At 47.4% G+C, this 18,835-nt stretch overlaps 1 protein-coding gene across 2 annotated transcripts; it reads right to left on the reverse strand.

The window, feature by feature from the left end:
• Positions 1-1,793: 1,793 nt before the first annotated feature.
• LOC129119981 (suppressor of cytokine signaling 1-like) lies at positions 1,794-16,945 on the reverse strand. 2 transcript variants are annotated; one of them, XM_054632222.2, is made up of 3 exons: positions 16,725-16,945; positions 6,686-6,810; positions 1,794-3,488 (listed from the first exon to the last, which is right to left on the reverse strand). In XM_054632222.2, the coding sequence occupies exon 3, from the start codon at positions 3,420-3,422 to the stop codon at positions 2,739-2,741; it is 684 nt and encodes a 227-aa protein (XP_054488197.1). In that variant the 5' UTR covers positions 3,423-3,488; positions 6,686-6,810; positions 16,725-16,945; the 3' UTR covers positions 1,794-2,738. The 2 variants fall into 2 exon arrangements, with proteins under 2 accessions (XP_054488197.1, XP_077034758.1); XM_077178643.1 differs by lacking the exon at positions 16,725-16,945 and adding an exon at positions 16,533-16,683.
• Positions 16,946-18,835: the final 1,890 nt, after the last annotated feature.

Raw genomic sequence — 18,835 nt, forward strand, 5'->3', positions numbered from 1 at the left:
GAAAAAAAACGTTTCTCCTCCAACATCCAAGCAGAGAATGAAGGATTCTAATGCTTGCCTCAGCCAATGCACTTTTCACTTTCCTGTTCTTTCTACATTGATTTCCTTTCTTGCACCAATCCTGATCTGCAGAGTGACCTCTCCTTGGGAATAATGAGGATACTCACACATGATGTGCTTTCAACTTCCACAATGTAACAATGCTTGGCAGTAATTCACTGCTTTTCATCCACAGATCTCAAATCAATTCGCTGCAGCCCTGCATGGAATTGACTTACTTGTAAGACTGAGACAAGTGCTTGCTGCGCAATTAAACAAAAAAAAAAAAAAAAAAAAAAAAAAAGGAACAAAATAAAGTAGACTTTATTAAAATACAAACTATTTCCTTCTCCTATGGTGTGATTTTCCTAAAGTGCAATCCAGGCTGCAAATAGGGCTCCTCTGCAGCCCCCAGCTGCACAACCCAAGATGCTCATTTGTGGCCAAATGAGAGCAGTTCACAGCCAGGTCAGAGCAATACCGTCAGAAAGCTCTTCCCTCAGTGAGGTATAACCGTGGCCAGAAAACAGAAGCATTCCTGTGCTCAGTTCTAAACACGGAAGAAATTATACTGCTCCTCCACCCCCCTACTTTCTGAAGGGAAGGCAGGAAGGGAGCCAAGGCACCTCAGCAGACACCTTCAAGAAAGCAAAGGATCGAGGGGTGGACATAATGCCTGGGCCAGCAGATCCAGTCCCACTCTTCCATGGCAGAGAGGGAGAGCAGCTGTGTGTCTGACCCTGCTGAGGCAGGGCCTTCACCCAAGGGCCCAGGAACGGTCCCAGAGGTGCCCAGAGCCACCTCAGATGCTGGCAGCAAGCAACACTATGCCCACATGTCAGCCACCCCAGGGCACACACCCTGCAGAAATGAACAATCCCAGCTCCTGCTTTTGCACTGGGCTGAGACACAGTAGCTGCAGGGCCACCAAGCTGCCTCTGGCCTCCCTGCAGCTGGAAGGAGCACGCAGCAAGGACAAGATTACCACTTCCCTGACACTTAATCTAACTACCTTGGTTGATAAGCCAATGCCCTGAGACAGGCAGCCAGGCACCTCACTGCCAGCAGGGCAACAAAGCCCTACAGAGAATAATTCAGAGTGTCTAAGTTAGGCTCCTGTGATGAATCACAGCCTGTATCTCTCTCTGTGCTGACCACACACTTTAGTTCCTCAGATAAAACAGCTGAAGACAATAGAGCAAATTCAGTGTGCTCTCTTTCCCTGTTCAGCTTTTTTCTTCCATACAGGTCTGAAGAGGAAAGTCAGCATGAGCAAAGCAGGCTGTCTGCCCAGCTATGGATGCTTAGCAGCCTATAAAACAGTTTGGCTCAAATTTTAGAGTATCTGAATTTCTTCTTTCATGTAGCTGTTTTCAATCACTCATTTTGAAGACATCATACCGATTATCCCTGAAATGAACCATGACCCTATTTAAGCCAACTGTGTTCCTCTCATGTGTACTCATACTCACCAGTTCAAGTTCACTGATGCTGTGCCCTGTTCTAAGATCTTGAATTACTTATTTTTTTTCAAACACTCAGTACAAATTTTGAGGTACTAAAAAAACTTCCTAAAAATGCAGGGCTGAGATTTTCAGAAGTATTCTCTGTTTAGAAAATTCTTCACTACGTTACACTACAAGATGAATTTAAGTTTAATGTTCCCAGCTAGGACCACTCATTTATGCTCTGCTTGTGTTCTTTATGAGAAATTCACTTAAGTTTTATTTCTTTATTTCTTTATAAGAAATTCAGTTTCAGTTTGATTGCCAAGGCTGGGCACTAAACTAACTGGGCTTCTAACATTAGAAGGGAGTGAAGTTATCACCAAGTATTCACTGACTTTTAAAAATCAATATAAAAATTTTATTAAAATTTTAGAAGTTTTATATAAAAAATTCCTTGCCTTTCAGAGGCAAAACCAAAACATCTTCTGATGCTCGACAGATGGCAGCAGCACACTATCACATGAGCTTAAGAAAGGGTGCAGGATCCCATCTCTTCACACCCTCCCAGGGCAGATACAACTCTCCAGACCAGGGTTATCTCTGCAGGAATGCCATGCCCATAAGTACAGCATAACCCATCATCACTCTCCAAAATCCAATTGAATAAAGCAATGCAAAAGCCAGTGAAGCTGCATGTATTGTACATGGCTGCAATGGTTTCACTTGGTGGAAACACCGGCCTCTGAAGTAACAGGCATCACATTTGTGCTGCAGGGAGTGAAACGTGCTCTTGCTCCACCACAGCTTCGTGGGTCAGCACAAGGGTCATGCCCATCGATGTCCAAGCTGCACTGCTGTGGGACTGGACTCAGCTGCACTCCACCAGGGCAGATGTGAGGCAGGAATGAGCTCAAGCACTTTGGGGTAGAAGAGAACACAGGGTGGACCTGGGAAGACGAGCAGCTCACCTTTTTCTGAAGCTTTTAAGTTATAAATGGAGCAAAGAGTAGGACTTGGTGGCAGTGACAATGTCTGCTCTTTAGGTCTGGCTTTACCCCAGGCACATCTGGGAAAGTCAGACTCACTGTGTATGTATAAGGACACATCTGTCACAGCCACTGGGTTCAAGCTCTGCTCCCTCTGCCCTCCCCCTTCCTCTCCCAGCAGCCAGTCCAGCATCACTGGTGTGGCACACATCCCACCAGCACAGCCATAAAAGTGGCATCTCCTTTCATCTCCCATATGCATCCATCATCTCCTAGCCCAGGACAGAGAGGGGCTGGGGCCAACGCTCCCCTCTGACCCTCCCCTTCTGTCCAGGGGTGAGAACACCTCTTCCCTCAGACACATTCCCAAGGAGCCCCCCAGCCCTGCTCTGTCCTCTGTTGTGGCACCAGCAGGGAGGCTCTGGCGGCACAATTCCCGCAGTGTGGGCACTGCCCGGCGGCTCCGGCACAAGGGCTCAGAGAAGACCAGGGGAGTTCCCCCCATCTCATCAAAGTGCAAGGGGTTGTTCCGGGTCCCCGCCACCACCAGCTCCAGCAGCCGGACCACGCAGTCTGAAAACCAGTTCTTGAGGCGGAAATAGCCCTCCTGGAAAGAGATCCGAAGGCTGACGGGCCCCGTGGGCATCCGCACGCTCAGGCTGAACAAGCAGTTCCCCTGCGAGCTGTCCCGCACCAAGTAGGTGCCTACAGGCTCCCGCTGGAGCTTGGCGTGAGCCTCCCCCACAGACAAGGGGCCCCAGTAGAAGTCACTGGCCTGGAGGATATTGAGGGATCGCTCCAGGACTTCCCACTCGCAGCTACGAAACATCCGGAAACGATCGGGCAAGCCGGGCGGCACGGGGCTGGGGAGAACGCTCCGATGCTGCCTTTGCAGAGGAGAAACAGTGCTCTGTGTGTTGTGCAGGTCATCTGGCCTCCCTCTGATCATCTCTCAAAGAGCCCATGAATCCTGGACAGATGCTGCCTTTACCATGCTTCCTCCTTTGCATCCAGCCTGTGGGACAGAAGGAGAGTGAGGCAAACCCAATACCTTCTTCAACCTGGGCAAGACACTTCCCGTGGGAGAAAGACCAGCACGAGTACCAAAGAGGGTACCAAGGAGCTATTGCATGTCACAAACCCCCAGCTGTGGGGAAAACCAAGGATATATGTGCAGAAAGGGCTCCAGCTGGAATCCCCACCAGCACAAGGTGGCACTTTACAGAGCTTGGCATCCATTGGGTTTCTGTGATTCACAGCCAAGGGCTCCTACACACCCTCCAGCAGGCTAGCTTGAACCCAGCAGATCTCAACATTTCAAGATTTCCCTCTGATAGACATTCGGGACTCTTCAGAGTGGCCTTGAGATTGGAGAGGTGAAATGACACCACAAATGAAAAGGGAAAGATTTCCTAAAGGAGGAAAGTATAATTTACTTTGTCATTCAGTGAAAGGTAGAAAGGTTTCCTCACACTTCTCCAACCCTTTCTCTGGCAAAAAGATTGACAATAGGACTTAGCAAAAGCAGAAGACAGGTATGAGCCTTTCTCACCAAATCCCAGGAACCACTCCCTTGTCCCAAGACATGCCTGTTTCACTATGTCAGGAGAAAGCAAAGGTCTCAGATCAAGACCACTCAAGAAATGTTACATCAACTTCAAGCTGAAACTACCTTGAATGAGTTCACTTAACACTGGTACCAGGCACTGCTGATGCCCTTCCAGACTCTTAACTTCTGTTTCTCCCAGAAGGACAACTCCCCCTGCCTGCAGACAATGCTGCCCTCTCCCAGTCACCGTCCTCTAATGTACTGTCATGACCCTGCTCATCTCTTGCACCTTGTGTTATCACCAGGCTGTTTTGCATTTCTGAACCCACTGTTGCCATCAGCTATCCAAGTCACTTCAATTATATTAAAAATATATATATATTCTAAATGTGTGTGTCTGTATAGGCACAAATAAAAAACCCACAGCCTTAAGCCAGAGAGGCTCATTCTGTGTGAGAAGCTGATCTGTAACATACCACTTCCCCAGGCCTGACAAGTCAGTAGCTCGCTGCCAAATGCTGCCCTCGCTCCCTTGACATACTCCATTAACCCAGTCATACTCACTCACAGCACAGCCATGCTTGGAGCAGAACAGAGTGCTGGCACAGCCTGCAGCAGAGGAAGACACACTTCATCTCCAGCAGTCCCCCCCGCCACCACAGACTTGCCAGAGCACTGGGGCTCAGGGCTTGTATCAGGCAGGCAGGCAGCCCCCCAGGGAATGTGCAGGGACCTGTGCTGGGCCTGCTCTGCAGGGAGAGCTTCTAATTAAGCTTAGCTCCTTGCAAGGTTCCCCTTTGCCAGCTATTCAAAAGCCTCACATTCCTTTTGGTGCTCGTGCCAGCGGGGTGGCTATGCTGGTGGCCACTCTGCACCCCAGGAGAGGACACACATCTTTCCTTCACAGGGGCACAGTAGTTAGGGAGAGCAGGCATGTGCCTGGCAGTGCCTTACCACAGATACCTTTTCTAGTCTAACATCTCTCTCAATACTTAACAGTAATATGAATAATGTAACTGCCAGGCACATTTCATATATGGAGCCCTAAGCATCCTTTCCAAGAGCAGCCTGGGAAGCTTATCCAGCTTATTGCCCTGTGATTTGCAGTCCACAAGCTGCTAATGTCCCTGGTACTGTTCTGAGTGCTGTTGATCCTGCCCTCTACATAGTTTCATAGTAGGAGGGAAATTCCATGCTTAGAGAAAGGTGGGAGGGGTGGGAAGGAGTTAATCAAGTTGGGTTTTTCTTTTCCATTTAAAAAGAAAGAAAGAAAAAAAACCCAGCAGCTGAAAGCTGCTTAGACTATTCAGCAAGTCAGAATAAATCTTAGGTGAAGGTGATTTAGTGAGCAGGATGCAAACACACACAGTCACCACTACAGCAACAAGGGCCATCTATCACCACTGAAAACTCAGCATAGAAGGCACCACAAGGAGTTGTAGCATCACTGCTCCTCTCCTTCTTCTCTCTGCTGGGTGAGGAAGCTACAGGGCCCTCTGACATCAGCTCCTATAGGAAACAAAGGTCATCTGCTAGGTGCCTCCAGGGCTGTGGCTGTAGCTTCAAAAGGAGTGATAAAGAACCTTCCTAAACAGCAATTTCTCTTGGGTCCAAATGGAAATTTTGCCAATTTCACGGGTCGAGGTTGGAAATTTAATTCAACCAAAAAAACAGAAGCAGGCAGCTGTCTTTCAATTCCAGGCTAGTTTTAAAAATAACAACAAATATATAATTTGTATGGGGCTGCAGATTCTATTTGACAGAAGAAAAACCCAAACTGGTTTCTCCCAGTTTTCAACCTTTAGTCATTCACCCAAGTCCTTTAAGAAAAATCCACTGCTACTAGAAATCTGGCTGACTAAGAACTGAGACTGTCATAATTTCAAATTCAAAGTAAATGCAAAAATAGCACCTTGACAATTTGTTCATTTAGTTTGAAATCTACATATAGGTCAGAGCCTGAGATGGGGGGAATTTGTTTAGCTTCAGTGACCCATTTCCAAGAGCTAAGTGCCTGGCCTGCAGCACAGCATTAGTTACAGTAATATTAGCCCTAAAAGTGCTTCCTGATACTACCTTTAAGGTTCACTTTTAATGGCTCAACAGGTCCTAGGCGTACACAGCCTCCACATCACGGAGGATGTGCAGACCCAGGATTAGGAATAAGCCAGGGGTGTAATAAACACACATGCATAATTAGTTCTGCTGACTTGTCACACCATGATTTGCTTTCCCTCTTTTCCCCTCCAAAAAACCCCAAAAAACCCCAACGCCCAAACAAGTTACTACCTCTCTACTGCAAGTCAGAACAATGCTTGCAGCCAAAGCAACATATCCTAAAAAGCTGGTGTCCTGCTGAATTAAAAGGCTGGATAAGTTTCCCCAGACTTTCTGATTTACTGCAAGTTCAAGAGCTTTTCAAAATAAGTGCTCTTGACACAGGGCATTCTGCTTTCCTCCTCACTCATGACCCAGGCAAGGCAGGGTGTTTTATATAAGTAGACAATTCTAGTAAACCAGGGGACTGTGCACAGCGTGTGGTGTCAGCCAAGCCAGCCCTGCACCCTGGGGCTTGACAAATCTGGCATGTTCAACATCAGCCTCAAGTACTCAGCTATGATGCATCCTCGCATTCTTCTTCTAGGACACTTGAAAAAGCTTACCTCTTTGTCTTTGCCACCCATAGGGATGAGTTTCTGAATGTCAAGACTGCAAGTGGTCCAAATTCAAAAGCTCTGATGCGGCACTTCCCAGTTTCTGCACAGCTTTACTTAAGAGCAAATCCATCCTTTGAAAAGAAAAAGACATCCATCAAGCAGGTGACTAAGCCCATTAGTTTGCTGTAATGTGGATCTAAAATACAACAAATCTGGGGACAGGTTGTTTGTCTCTATCTCTTTGATCTGTGTTACTGTAGAAACACGTATACAGCACTTCAGATAGCAACAGAGACAGCAGATTGTTGCTGTTGTAGTTATTATTGCTATTTACAAAGCCATGAGCTGAGTAGGTCCAGGCAGCTCACACGTGGCCCAAGGACAAGTGGAAAGACCATAAAGTTGCCATCATCTTCCAAAAGCAGGAACCATAAAACTCAAATATTAAGAGATGATGGCAACAGAAATAAACCTAAGGATTCAGAACAGCAAAGTCCCAACTTGTTCTGAATACAAAACACAACATTTAGAGTATCTAATTTGATACCACATAGGTATCCATTCACTGTGACCCAATCTGTTCTGGCCCACACTCTTCTGCCCTGCTTCCCCAGTTCTCAAGACTTTTCCTCCTCACCTCGTAGATGGTAAAGTAAACCCACTGACCTGGTGGAGCTGCAGACCACCATGTGTGCAATCACGTGTCTGTCAGTGGATCCATCAGCAAGCTGAAAAAACAATCCCAGCTTTCTGCAGGCCTTTCAGAGGCAGGCCCTGCACAGCTTCACTTGTAGCTATGTAACATCGCTTCTCCACATCCTCCCCAGCCCAGTCTGAACTGGGCACACACCCCACAAGCTACACTGACTTGCCACTAGCAAAATCCCATTATTACACATTATTACCATCCCATTATTACACTTTTCCATTCCTGCTCCATTTGGCTTTGACATCTCCCAGATATCAACCCTGCAGTTCCCAGAGCAGTTAGATGGAGGCTGGGATTAGGAAAAGCTCTCCCTAACGTACCCTGCAAGGCCTTGCAACAGCGTCCCTACTCCAGGCAGCAGCGCCAGAGCAGACATCGCTTGTTTGCACGTCTGCATCCCACAGAAATGTGCTGCCCACTGATTTGTGGCTGGGAAGGCTGTTTCAAAGGAAAGCTTGAGCAAAGGGCTGGAAGAAAACTCCCTGGTAAGAGCCAAGCACGCAGCTCTGGGTTTTAATGGTAGGCCAGGCTGGCTCTCAGGCCGCCACCGCCTGCCACACACTGGCACAGGTTTGAACCGTGCCATGGCGCACGGTCACACCAATGAGCACCCTGCCACAGCCAAGGAGACCAGGGCTGATCCAGAAAGGATCATGGAGGGGGAAGGGAAAGGAGATGCACAGACAGACATGCCAAAGAGAACAGAGGGAGCTGTGGTTAGAGGAAGAATGTGGCCCAGCTCAGCCAAGAGAACCAGTGTTAATCACAGCCAATTTCTCCAGCACAAAGCAGGCCTTGGAGACATTGCAGTTCCCTCTATCTTTTATGCCATGGCAGTTTGATGTGAGGGTGCCATTATGTCTGACACATGAGAGAATATGTGGGAAAAAAACCAAACCACACCACAATACATACCCCAAACCAAAATTGCATTTCCCTATACAACCAGCATCCAAGGATGCAATATTTAAAAAAATAAGCTGAGGCAGCATACACACTGTGGCAGCTCCTATTTCGCACAGCAGAGACACAGTGCAGGAAGATCCTGCATGCAGGCTCTGGGAATCAGCAGTTGGACACCTTGCAAGAACACTTGTCTTATCAAACACTTCCTGACATTTGGGTCTGGAGAACATACTTCAAAACCCACAAATAACTTTGCATGGATCTGATATTAATGTTTGGTACTTCTCAACATATTTTTCTATGACACATGTTTTCTGAATTAATATGGCACTTTGCTGACAGGGGCTGAAAGGTTTTTACTCCAAGAAAACCCACAAGACAGTGTGATCTCTGACAAATATTCTTCAAGGGAGGGAAGTCTGCAAGCACTTTGGTTTCTCCATGACACACGTTAATAAAAACTCAACAAGGTGGCAGTTTAAAGGAAAAACCAATTGTCTTTACTGAGCTAATTGAAGGAGCTAGAAGAAAGACATCCATTTTTAGGGTCCCCTTTTCAAGCCTTGGAAATACTATGCACTTTCAGAAACTTGTTCAAATAAAAGAGCCTACTCCTCATCTAAATAGCCCAATGTGAAACTGTAATCCTGCCATTTCAGAACAGAGAAGTCTTATCACTTCCCTGGTCTCAGAGGCTGCTTTGCAGCAGCCACAAGCAACTACAGCTTATTCCACAGCAAGTAAAACTACCAAAACTACCATCTGAATTCTGCCAAAGACATCTTCTACTGAAGACTAAATTATTTCTGCCTTCTCCTGTAACTGGGGAAACAAGAAGAAAAAAAAAAATAGAAAAAGGAAATCAGGAGGAGTTACTACTAAGTTCCAAAGCTGCAGCTGAGCCTATCCTGCTTTGGCTTAAGCAGAGAGTTGTTGCTTGCCTCTGGCCAACAGCATTTTTGGTAAGTGAGGGAAGCCCAGTGGCGTTGCTCCTGACCTTTGCAGTTTCACAGTGAGCAGCCATTCCTGTGAATGTCAGTGCTGCACAGCTACACAAAACCTCAGCCCTGTGCTTGGCCAGGGAACACAGAATCTGGGCTGCTGCCTTGCCATCCCTCCCTCCACACCATATACCAGCTCAGGAAGCAGCCCTCTGGAAAGGTGGCTGGAGCTCTCCCCACCTTGGGGGCAGAAACAAGGAGACAGGGAGAGGACACAAGGAGGAAGAAGAAAGATGCCAAGATAACAGCAGTCCCTCGTGTCTCCCTACTTGAAATGCTCCATCCCATCTCCCTGCTGAGAGAGGGATCAGTGGGAAGGGGGTAGCAATGCCCAGGGCTGCCTCCAACCCATCATGGCTCCTCAGCATTACCAGCTTTCCCCACCCCCAGACCAGCAGCACAGGTACATTTCCTCTGCCTCTCTCTACTGAACTGACTTTGTTCCAAAACCCTGTTTGAGGAAATGAGTAAATCCTGAGACACAAAAGCCATCAGTGGTCCGGCTTTTTATCAAAACCATCACACTGAGCCGGAAAGGAATTCAAAGAAGCAGCTAACTCTGAGGAATTAGCAGTGTCTGCAGCTAAAGCTGGCTCAGAATCCTTACCAGAACTCTGCTGCTAGAGGAGTCCCAGATGATTAACCAACAGGACCACAGGGGGACAAGGGAAACACCCTGCCTTGGCTCTTCAGGAGGACCAGCTTCAAAAGATGTGAGGGGCCATTATGCAGCACCAGTTACTGTGCCTTCAGAGCAAAGGGCAAGGGTCAGAAAGCACAGACACACCACAACACTAAATTTTATAATGGGGGATTTCCAACACGCAAAATAAAGAAACTAGTCCTGAGAGTTAAAAGTAAAAAGAATTAAAAAAAAAAAAAAGTTATTTAGGAAATCTTAAGTGACAGAGTGTGCAGGCCTCCCACAAATGACAGCAGAGATGCTGCCTGGCTAAGAAGACAGGCTTGGCGGACAATATGGGTCACACTGCAGGTATCGCTGTAGGTGCAACAGCTGGCAAGAGTTTCTGCTGTGGATCAGAGACATCAAACACACATACACTACAAAACCACAGTCCCTATACAAATCTCTCTACAACCTCAATAATCCTTCAGAAGATGAAAAAATCATCCTGGAGGAGTCAATATAAAGGAATATAAATTATTGACAGTAGGGAACAAATTTATATGAGGATGGCTGTTATGAAACTGGGACAGTAGGTGGCCAAGACAAACGAAACAAAACCCAGAAAACATATGGCATTTTCAGTTTATCAAAAACAGAAAACCTCAGGGGGAATAATTTAGTTGAGTGGGATACCAGCTAGTGGGGACAGAGACACTGCAGAAAAGTTACACAAGCAAGCAGGTATTATTTTTTTCTTGCACAGGATGTTGAGATTTCCCAGTATTTAATGCTGATTAACCTGAAAGGAAAAAAGAGGGGGCTCTATCAGAAGAGATAGGGAAAAGTGACATTAAAGCAGAAAGCCAGCTGGGCACGGTGGACTATACCTGGAGATTTGGAATTGGAAATAGATGGCTGAGATACAAAGAGACCATCTCAAGCAAGTGTTCTCTCAAGCAAATCAGCTGCACTAGCAATTGCCAGAGGGCTGCAAGTATTGGAAGGAACTTCTTTTGACATGTGCTGCTAAAGCAGGAGCAGCACAAGGCTACCTGGCGTGGGGGGAGAGCCAACCCCCAGGCAGAGTTCCCCATCAGGCAGATGGCACCTGAAGAAACAACAGATGACAGGACACATTTTGTGCTTCCTCAAAGCAAGTCAAAAAGCAAGACATGGAACACAAGCTAAAGAGCCAGCAACATGCCAGGACCTGTAAAGCAGATGGGCAGAAGACATGGGGCAGTCATGCCACAGGGTGAATGGGAGGTAGAAGAGGGGTGGCCGGAGGAAACCAAGGGACTTCAGCCCCTGCACATCTGGTCACCTCTCTGCCACTCTCCCAGCCACTGCATCTTCCCCCTGGTTTGACTCAGCCCACTTTGCAGAGCAGCCCACCTCACTCCTCAACAGGCTGGTGGGTACAAGCAGCCCAAAGGCTCCCCCATCTTTTATGCAAGCAGCTCCCTCCCCCGTGACTGTGCAAACTCACAGGCTGACCCAGGTCTCTTCCTAGAATTGTCTCTCCATCTTCAAGCTGTCATTACCCACAACACCCCCGAGGCTAACCTTGCTCCCCAGCAGACAGCTCACAGCCTCATGTTACTTAAATCCAACTCAAAATGTAGCGAGCCCTCTCCATTGCCTTCCCAGGGTAAACAGTGACAAAATCACTTCACTCCCTGCAGGACAGAGAAGTCAGAGGTCATTAAAAATTCATCAGCAGGAAGGCAGCAGGAGGTCAGGCAGGACTCTGACCTGACACACGCAAATGCACGCAGGCTTGTAGAAAAACCAGCTGGGTCTATCTTTTCAAGAGCAATAAATTAAGTGGTGCAGCTGACCAATGAGCCAAGTAACAGTGCTGAGGGTTCATTAAGGAAAGCTCCAGCTCCGAATGCAAAAGCAGTCATTTAAAAACCAAGAGGCAAGCGGGACTGGGAGGGTGCAAAATGGATGGGAATGTAACGATAATGTCACCACCTAAGAGAATACAGTCAGTTCTAGTTACCTGAAATAAAAACATACAGAGCTGAAACAAAGAGGGTAGGCCTGAAGATGGGTAATAAGAAGCAACATGTAATTGTACAGAGAGAGACTGGAGAAATTTCTTGCTCAGTTTAGAGAGCAGATATATATACAAGAGGATGCTAGAGAAAGATACAGTACAATCAGGACATTCTTTTTGTATTCTTTCAGAAAACCAGATGAGAGGAAGTTCAAAGGTAACCAAGATTGAAAAGTAACTAATTTGAAAACTCATAAAAGGAAAAACTCCAATCATGTAGACTGGGGAAAGTGAGAGAGCTGATCTGAGAAGTCTCATTTCTCTTCCCTCTCAAATGTCTTTGCTTTGTTTCTATGCTGTACCCACCACGTCATGCTTTAGCAGACCTTAGGCAGAGGAATCCAGCAGCAAAGGGCTGGGGTTTTGAGCAACACCTTTTTAAGACATCTCTTAACCATTCAAACCTGACATAACACTAAGGGGAGCCCAGCACAAGGCATAAATGTCCTTTGTGCAAAACTGAAGTAGTAAACAAGGGCATATGAAGTCAATATGAGGAATCAACGATGGACCTGGTGCAGAGTTAAAATAGCTCTGTCCATGATTTCCTCTTTCTTTGATGACTAAAAAGAACAGCACCTCTTCTTTGGATCTGCTTACGTGAAAATCGGCATGCACCCTACACAAACAGCAGATTTCAGTCTTTACTGCTAAAGCGGTAAATGTTTCTCCTGCTCCAACTTCTCTCCTTCCACACCACAAAATCTCACCGGAATACAAGGTAGAACTAAAATATGGATAAAGAACAACACTGGTGATCTGTCAAAAAGCACAAACAATCCATTCCTGCACAATCAAACCTGTGCTATCATCACTGGTGTGCGAACCGAGGCAAACTTATGCTGAATCCCCTTAGCTTCAGCAAGGGGCCTTCAGCAGGATGTGCAGAAGCCCAGCTACACAGTACAGATTGCAGATCTCTGGCATTTTCCAACTGCTAACAGCCACACTCATTTTCTTAGCTTTAGCCTAAGTTTTCAAATAAACTTTGCTACTGAGGAAGTACGAAAGTAGATCCAAACTGTTTCTGAACTGCAGAATCACATACATGCAAAAACTCCTTCGTTGCACAAGTCACATTCTGAAGTCAAAATTTTTTTCAGCATTTGCAGGGAGTGAGGGGAAGGACAAAAACCCTCTGCAACAAAGGCAACCGAATGCTGCCAGCTTGTCCCAATTTTCCCAGCCCCTGCTCCAGTACAAAGCTAAAGGAACCCATCTGCAAACTTAACAGTGGCACCATTTGATTCTTCCCCTCAACTCTGCATGTGTTTGCGAACAAGCAGAAGCACACAAAGTGCAGGAGGAGCAGGAAGGGAGAAGGCAGAGAGAATGTGCATTATCAAAATACCTTGAGAGCGGTTCTTGGAAATGTGCAGCCTGCGAGCCTGTATCAGACACTCATTTCCTGTGAAGTGCACACAGGCCTTTTCATTTCTCCACTGAAGAGGATGAAAATAAGGGGCAGCCCTGAAGTCTCCAAAGACAACACAAACCAGCATTTAGCCATTCTACTGAAACTGAATTTACATTTTTACACTATTAAGTACTGATTGAACAGAAGCATTGAGTTCCAGAAGTTTAAAAAGTAGGATTTTCTACACCTCGCACTTCTAAATCTTAACTTGAAACCTGACACTTGGTGAGGGGAGAGGGGGAAGAATTCTACTCATCATTTTGATCACTCACTAACACAAAGTCACCAAATCCTACTACATCAAACAGCACTGCACCTTTTTTTAAAAGGTTGAGAAAGATTTCAGCAAAATGGTGAGCTAATAAATACCTTACTGAGGCAGAAGGATGCAGGATATGCACAAATGCAAACCAGAAGAGTAGGTTGTAATGAAGTAGACTGACAGGATAAAGGGGATAAGTTGCTATCATACCTGCCTCTGCCTCTACTTACACGTAACCAAGGATCTAATTAATGTAGCATTTAGTTGCATTATTTTAAATAAATATGCCTCCTAATGACATACACGCTTAACACCTTTACTCTCTAAAATATATGGCTCCTGTATGGCTTACTCAGCTCTCACACCATCTACATCTTAAGTTACAGAGATGCATGTGCCTTCCTCTCCCATCTTGTGAGCTTTTGGCAAGCAGCACTAGCTGAGGTCTGCAGTGGCCTGGAATAACAACTCAGGAACACACCACCTCCCCACAGCTTTTATTAATCTAACCACAGTATCAACCCGAACCAAATGATGTCATATTTAAGTATTGGCACTATCTCTTTATTGCTGACCAAACCAAGGCTGGAGAAATCAGGACAGAGAAGCCTGTGGGTGGCAAGGGGAGAGCGGGTGGCAAGGAGCTGCAGGGAAAAACTAGGAGAAAAGAGCAAAACATTCCCAGTGGGGACAGAGAAAAAGAGAAACAAGGGAAAAAATACAGCTCTAAAGGCACATTTTCTCCTTTTTGTTTCTCAGCAATGCAACCACAGTATTAGTGACAGCAATTAAGAATTTACACCACCCAGCCCCAGCTCTATCCTTGCACAAACCGACCACCAACTTCACAGAAATCCCAGCTGGACTGAGGAGGGCAAGAGGCACTGGCTGCATGTTTGAAGCTGTCATCTGGAAACTGAATTTGGCCCTCTCTGAGCAGACACAGTGAGGACAGAGGCACACACCTGGAAAGATCTGAAGAAGCTCAGCCTCTCCCTAGTGCTCCTCTATGCCCATTTTTGGGGACCCAAGCACAGTTTACCCGTGCCTTCCAACACAATCTTACAGGAAACCCCTGTGTTGCCACTCAACCCCACTTTTAAGTAAGTGATAAGCCAGGTTATTAAAGGACATGCAACATACAGAATATTAACAAGGAACACAGAAATAACAAAGGCCCAGATCCCAGTTTAACTCAGGAAAAGATGGGAACTTGTGTGGGAGGTTGGCATCCCAGTAATCCTGCGGGTTTGTGCCCAAGAGCCGTCCCCTCTGAAGGGAACAAGAATCCATACTTCAACAACTATGTTTTAAATCACATACCCAGCAGAATCACTCATGAACACAGAAACAAAGCTTGGCTTCATCTGCAGCCACTGGCCACATTTCATCGTAACTTGATTCAACTAAAAGCAACATTATGTGATAATACAGCCTCAGTCTCACAAACTTCTGTGCATGTGCATGATTTTAAAGCACATGACCATTGCCCTGCTGTGACTGAATGGGCCATTTGACACTCACACAGCATCTGAATTGCAGTTGCAGTTGTTTGGAGAAAGAAGATATGCTTGCATACCTTCCTAAGGACACAGTCAGTAGAGAATGAAACATCAGGAAACTAGTTATTTCCGATTCCACACCATTTTACAGAGTTGAGTATGGTCAACATGTGACTGGGTTTTTCATTTAAATTCTCTGAGAGCTGCAAGGACTAGAACTAGTAAATGGCACTGTCTGGACCACATAGTCCTAAATAGCAGCTTGCTAACAATACTCTTTACCCTCAACTTTCCAGAACAATGGTCAAGCCACATCTCCCTTCTTCACCATGTAGGAGAAGAAAAAAGCCAGGAACATTAACTTAGCATTCTTGAGTTCTTCTCAGCTACCTCTGGGATTCATCCAGATCCTGTTTCCCAGCCTGTTTTAGCAAGAAGTAATATACACTTAAACTAAATTTAAAAAAAAAAAAAAAAAAAAAAAAAAAGAAACCTAAGAGTAGCATGAGCTGAGGTTTTACACGGTAACCATTCCAAAATTCTCAGTAACAGCGCGTGTGTTTGTGGGAAAAAGTGAGTAGCGGATCCTGCATGGCTGTGAGCACCATGACTCAGATTGCATAAAGAAGGAGGATTTAGCGATAACCTTTGCGATGAGGCTTTTCATGGGCGCGCAGCACTGATCTTCTGAGAAACAGCAGGTGTGAGGCTGCGTTCTGACTGTGCCAGGTCTGGAGGACGGCGAGTTTCTCCGCCCTTCAAGGCAACCCCAGCCGGGCATGTACACCCCCGGTTCACAGTTACCCCTCTTCCCTGTAACGCCTTCACTTCTGGCAGGCAGCTCCCTTTGCCAGCTAAGACGAAGTGTAACACTCTGAGCATCGCTTCTCCAGTGCTTTACGTGAAAGAAGTGCTGTGAAGACCAAGTTACCCAGACCTGTGCGGCTGCTTCCCTACAGACCCATCTAAGACATTACATAATTTGCAGGTTTCACTTTAAAAGAAAGAGCTCCCTGTCCTGACGCCGTGAAGAACACCTTGACAGCAGGACAGTCCCCGTGGAGCCTCCCAGGCTACTCCCAGCACCCCGCCGCCACCCCAATACAGCACATGGCTCCCTTCAAGACCGGCAGTGAGATCCCGGCACCCCAAATCTCCCTCGACTCCTCGGGAAAAGCCCCCCAAGCTCCAACACGTTTCTTCTTCCCAGCCAAGAGCGGCCCCAACACCCCCAGGAGCCAAATCAGTGGGGGCTGCACCTCCTCGCAAGCCAAGGGGAGATCGGAGCAGACGGACAGACAGACAGACTCCTCGCAGCCCGCCCCCCAAAAAGGCCGCTTCCAGTTAACGCAGCACAACTTACTCTCGGCACCTCCGAGGCCACGGGCGGGCGGCGCTGCCTCCGGTGCGAGCGAGCGCTCAGTGCCGGGGCAACAGCGGCGCTGCCTGGCCCGGCCCCCGCCGCTCTCCCGCCCCGAAGCCAAACGGAGGCGGCCCCGCTCCCCGCATCCCCCCCCGGCCCCTCTGCTCACAAAGGGGCCGGTGCGCGGCTTACCGGGGGCGGCGAGGCTGCCCCGCCGGGCCCTCCTCGGCCGCGGGGCGGGCGGGCGCCGCAGCGGCGGCTTCGGCTCGGGGGAGCGGAGCGGCACAGAAGGGAGGGGAGAGGTAGGAGGGGAGGAAACCCCCAAAATGTTTCTTTTCCGAGGAAGGAGCCACGGGGGGAGGGGAAGGGGAGGGGTTTCTCCCTCCACCACGCCGTCTTTCCACGGCGTGGCTCTTGCAAGGGAAAAAAAAAAAAAAAAAAGAAAAGTAAAAAAAAGTAAAGAAGAAAAAAGTTTGGGTTTTTGTAAAAGAAAACTTGGACGGATGGGGGGGGGGGGGGGGCGGGAAAGAGAAAGGAAAAAAGGAAAGGAAGAAAAAGGATGCCGTGAAAGCCCCTCCGCCGCAGACTGGCAGAGGAACCCCACCGGGCCGGCACCGCAGCATCCGCCAGCCCCAGGACCCGCCGGAGCCACGTGTCGGCCCGGGGAGGCGGCGGCCCGTCCGGGCTTCTGCCCCTCCTCCCAGCCCCCATCCCCTGCCCTGCAGCGCGGGGCTGGGGCAGCGGGGCTCCAAGCGCCGGGGAAGGGGCAATGTCCAGGGCCGATGGGGGCGGGGAGGGGGGCGCAGAGGGCTCTTACACCAGCGGAAAACAGAGAGCCGGCCCCGACCTTCCCGGCCAGAGTTCTCCCAGCTCCTCTCGGACACTGCAGGAGCTCTCAGAACACCGGGCACCCTGGAAGCACAGCGTGTGTGGCAGGGTAATACGCATTTGAGGAGCGTGCCGCGAAACGTACGCTGTTGCCTTGGTGGGTCAAATTAAAATATTGGAAATCACGTAAAAAATTACAAATGCAGAGAAACGTTATGATATTAAATATATGAGCATATTGCTGCTCAGAGAGAATAGATGTAATAGAAGAAAAGATAAACTTTGGAATTCAGACTTTGGAGTACAAACCTCACAGTTTAAAGGCCTAGCCTGTAATGAAGCTATGATTTGATCATGTCATCAGAGCTCTCATTCACCTACATACTTTCTTTTCACCTACATACTTTCTTTAGATGCTGCACACATTCCCTAGTGTGTGCATACCAGGTGAACTGCCCTGTTGAAGAAGCTCTATACAAACGCCCAACGCAGATGTGCTCTGGCTGCTCTATACTAGCCTAGTGATGCAAAGCAGCTGTAATTCCAGCTTGAGCAGCAGACTAAAAGCTTTACAGCAGCTTGGCATTGCCGGGAAGCATAAAGCAGTCAGAAACGCTGCTGAATCTGATCCTCAGCCTCGCCAGAAGTTCCACTGAGTGTTGAGACATCAGTTCTTGTTTTTTCTTTCAACCAACATGAAGATGTTGCTGACCACAGAAGAATTTCTGAACTTCCATAAGAATCTGGGCAAAGCACTTCATTATTTTTCAGAGCGGCTTCAGTGGGAGGACCTGCCACTGGAGCTCTAAATCACAGCAGGGATGAAATGCTCATCTGTTCCATTTTTGGTTTTTAAGTAGGCTTGTCACACTTTTCTTTGTATTTTTGGATGGCAGCTTCAAAAATATCCTGTGGTTTGCTTTACAGTTGCCTAGTCGGGAGTCTGTTTCCCTCTGTGGATATTTATAACATTTATTGGGTGACTTCATAGACTCTTCCAGCCACCTTGCCTTAATGTTAAATGGCCTAGTCTAATTCTACCTTTTATTCTTCTTCTTCATCTTTGCCTGTGAAAAGTTAACATCCAGCCTCACTGCTCTGAGATTGTCTGTGGGTCTTGCTCATACTTCTCTCATCCACTCGAAACTGTGACCTGGCAGCAGTTACAGCTGAAGTGTATTTCAGCAATCATCTTCAGCCATAAAAGCCAGTGGGACATGTCACAATGGCACCATTGACCGCAGCTTTCCAAAGCTCAAATCTAAACCACAGGGTCCAAAATGTCTTCAGGATCAAGGTACCTCTGAGATGGCTTCATTATAGGTGGAAAACACAAGAATGCTGAAATAGCTTATGTCCGGTGCAGTGAAGGAGGAGAAGGCAATCAGCTGAAAGGCTTTGTGTAATGACAGTGAGAATACAGGCAGGCTAATTTGAACACTGCCCACTGCTGCATCTCTGGATCCCTCCTAAAA

This window comes from Agelaius phoeniceus, chromosome 5, assembly GCF_051311805.1.
Source record: "Agelaius phoeniceus isolate bAgePho1 chromosome 5, bAgePho1.hap1, whole genome shotgun sequence".
NCBI classification, from domain to species: Eukaryota; Metazoa; Chordata; class Aves; order Passeriformes; family Icteridae; genus Agelaius; species Agelaius phoeniceus.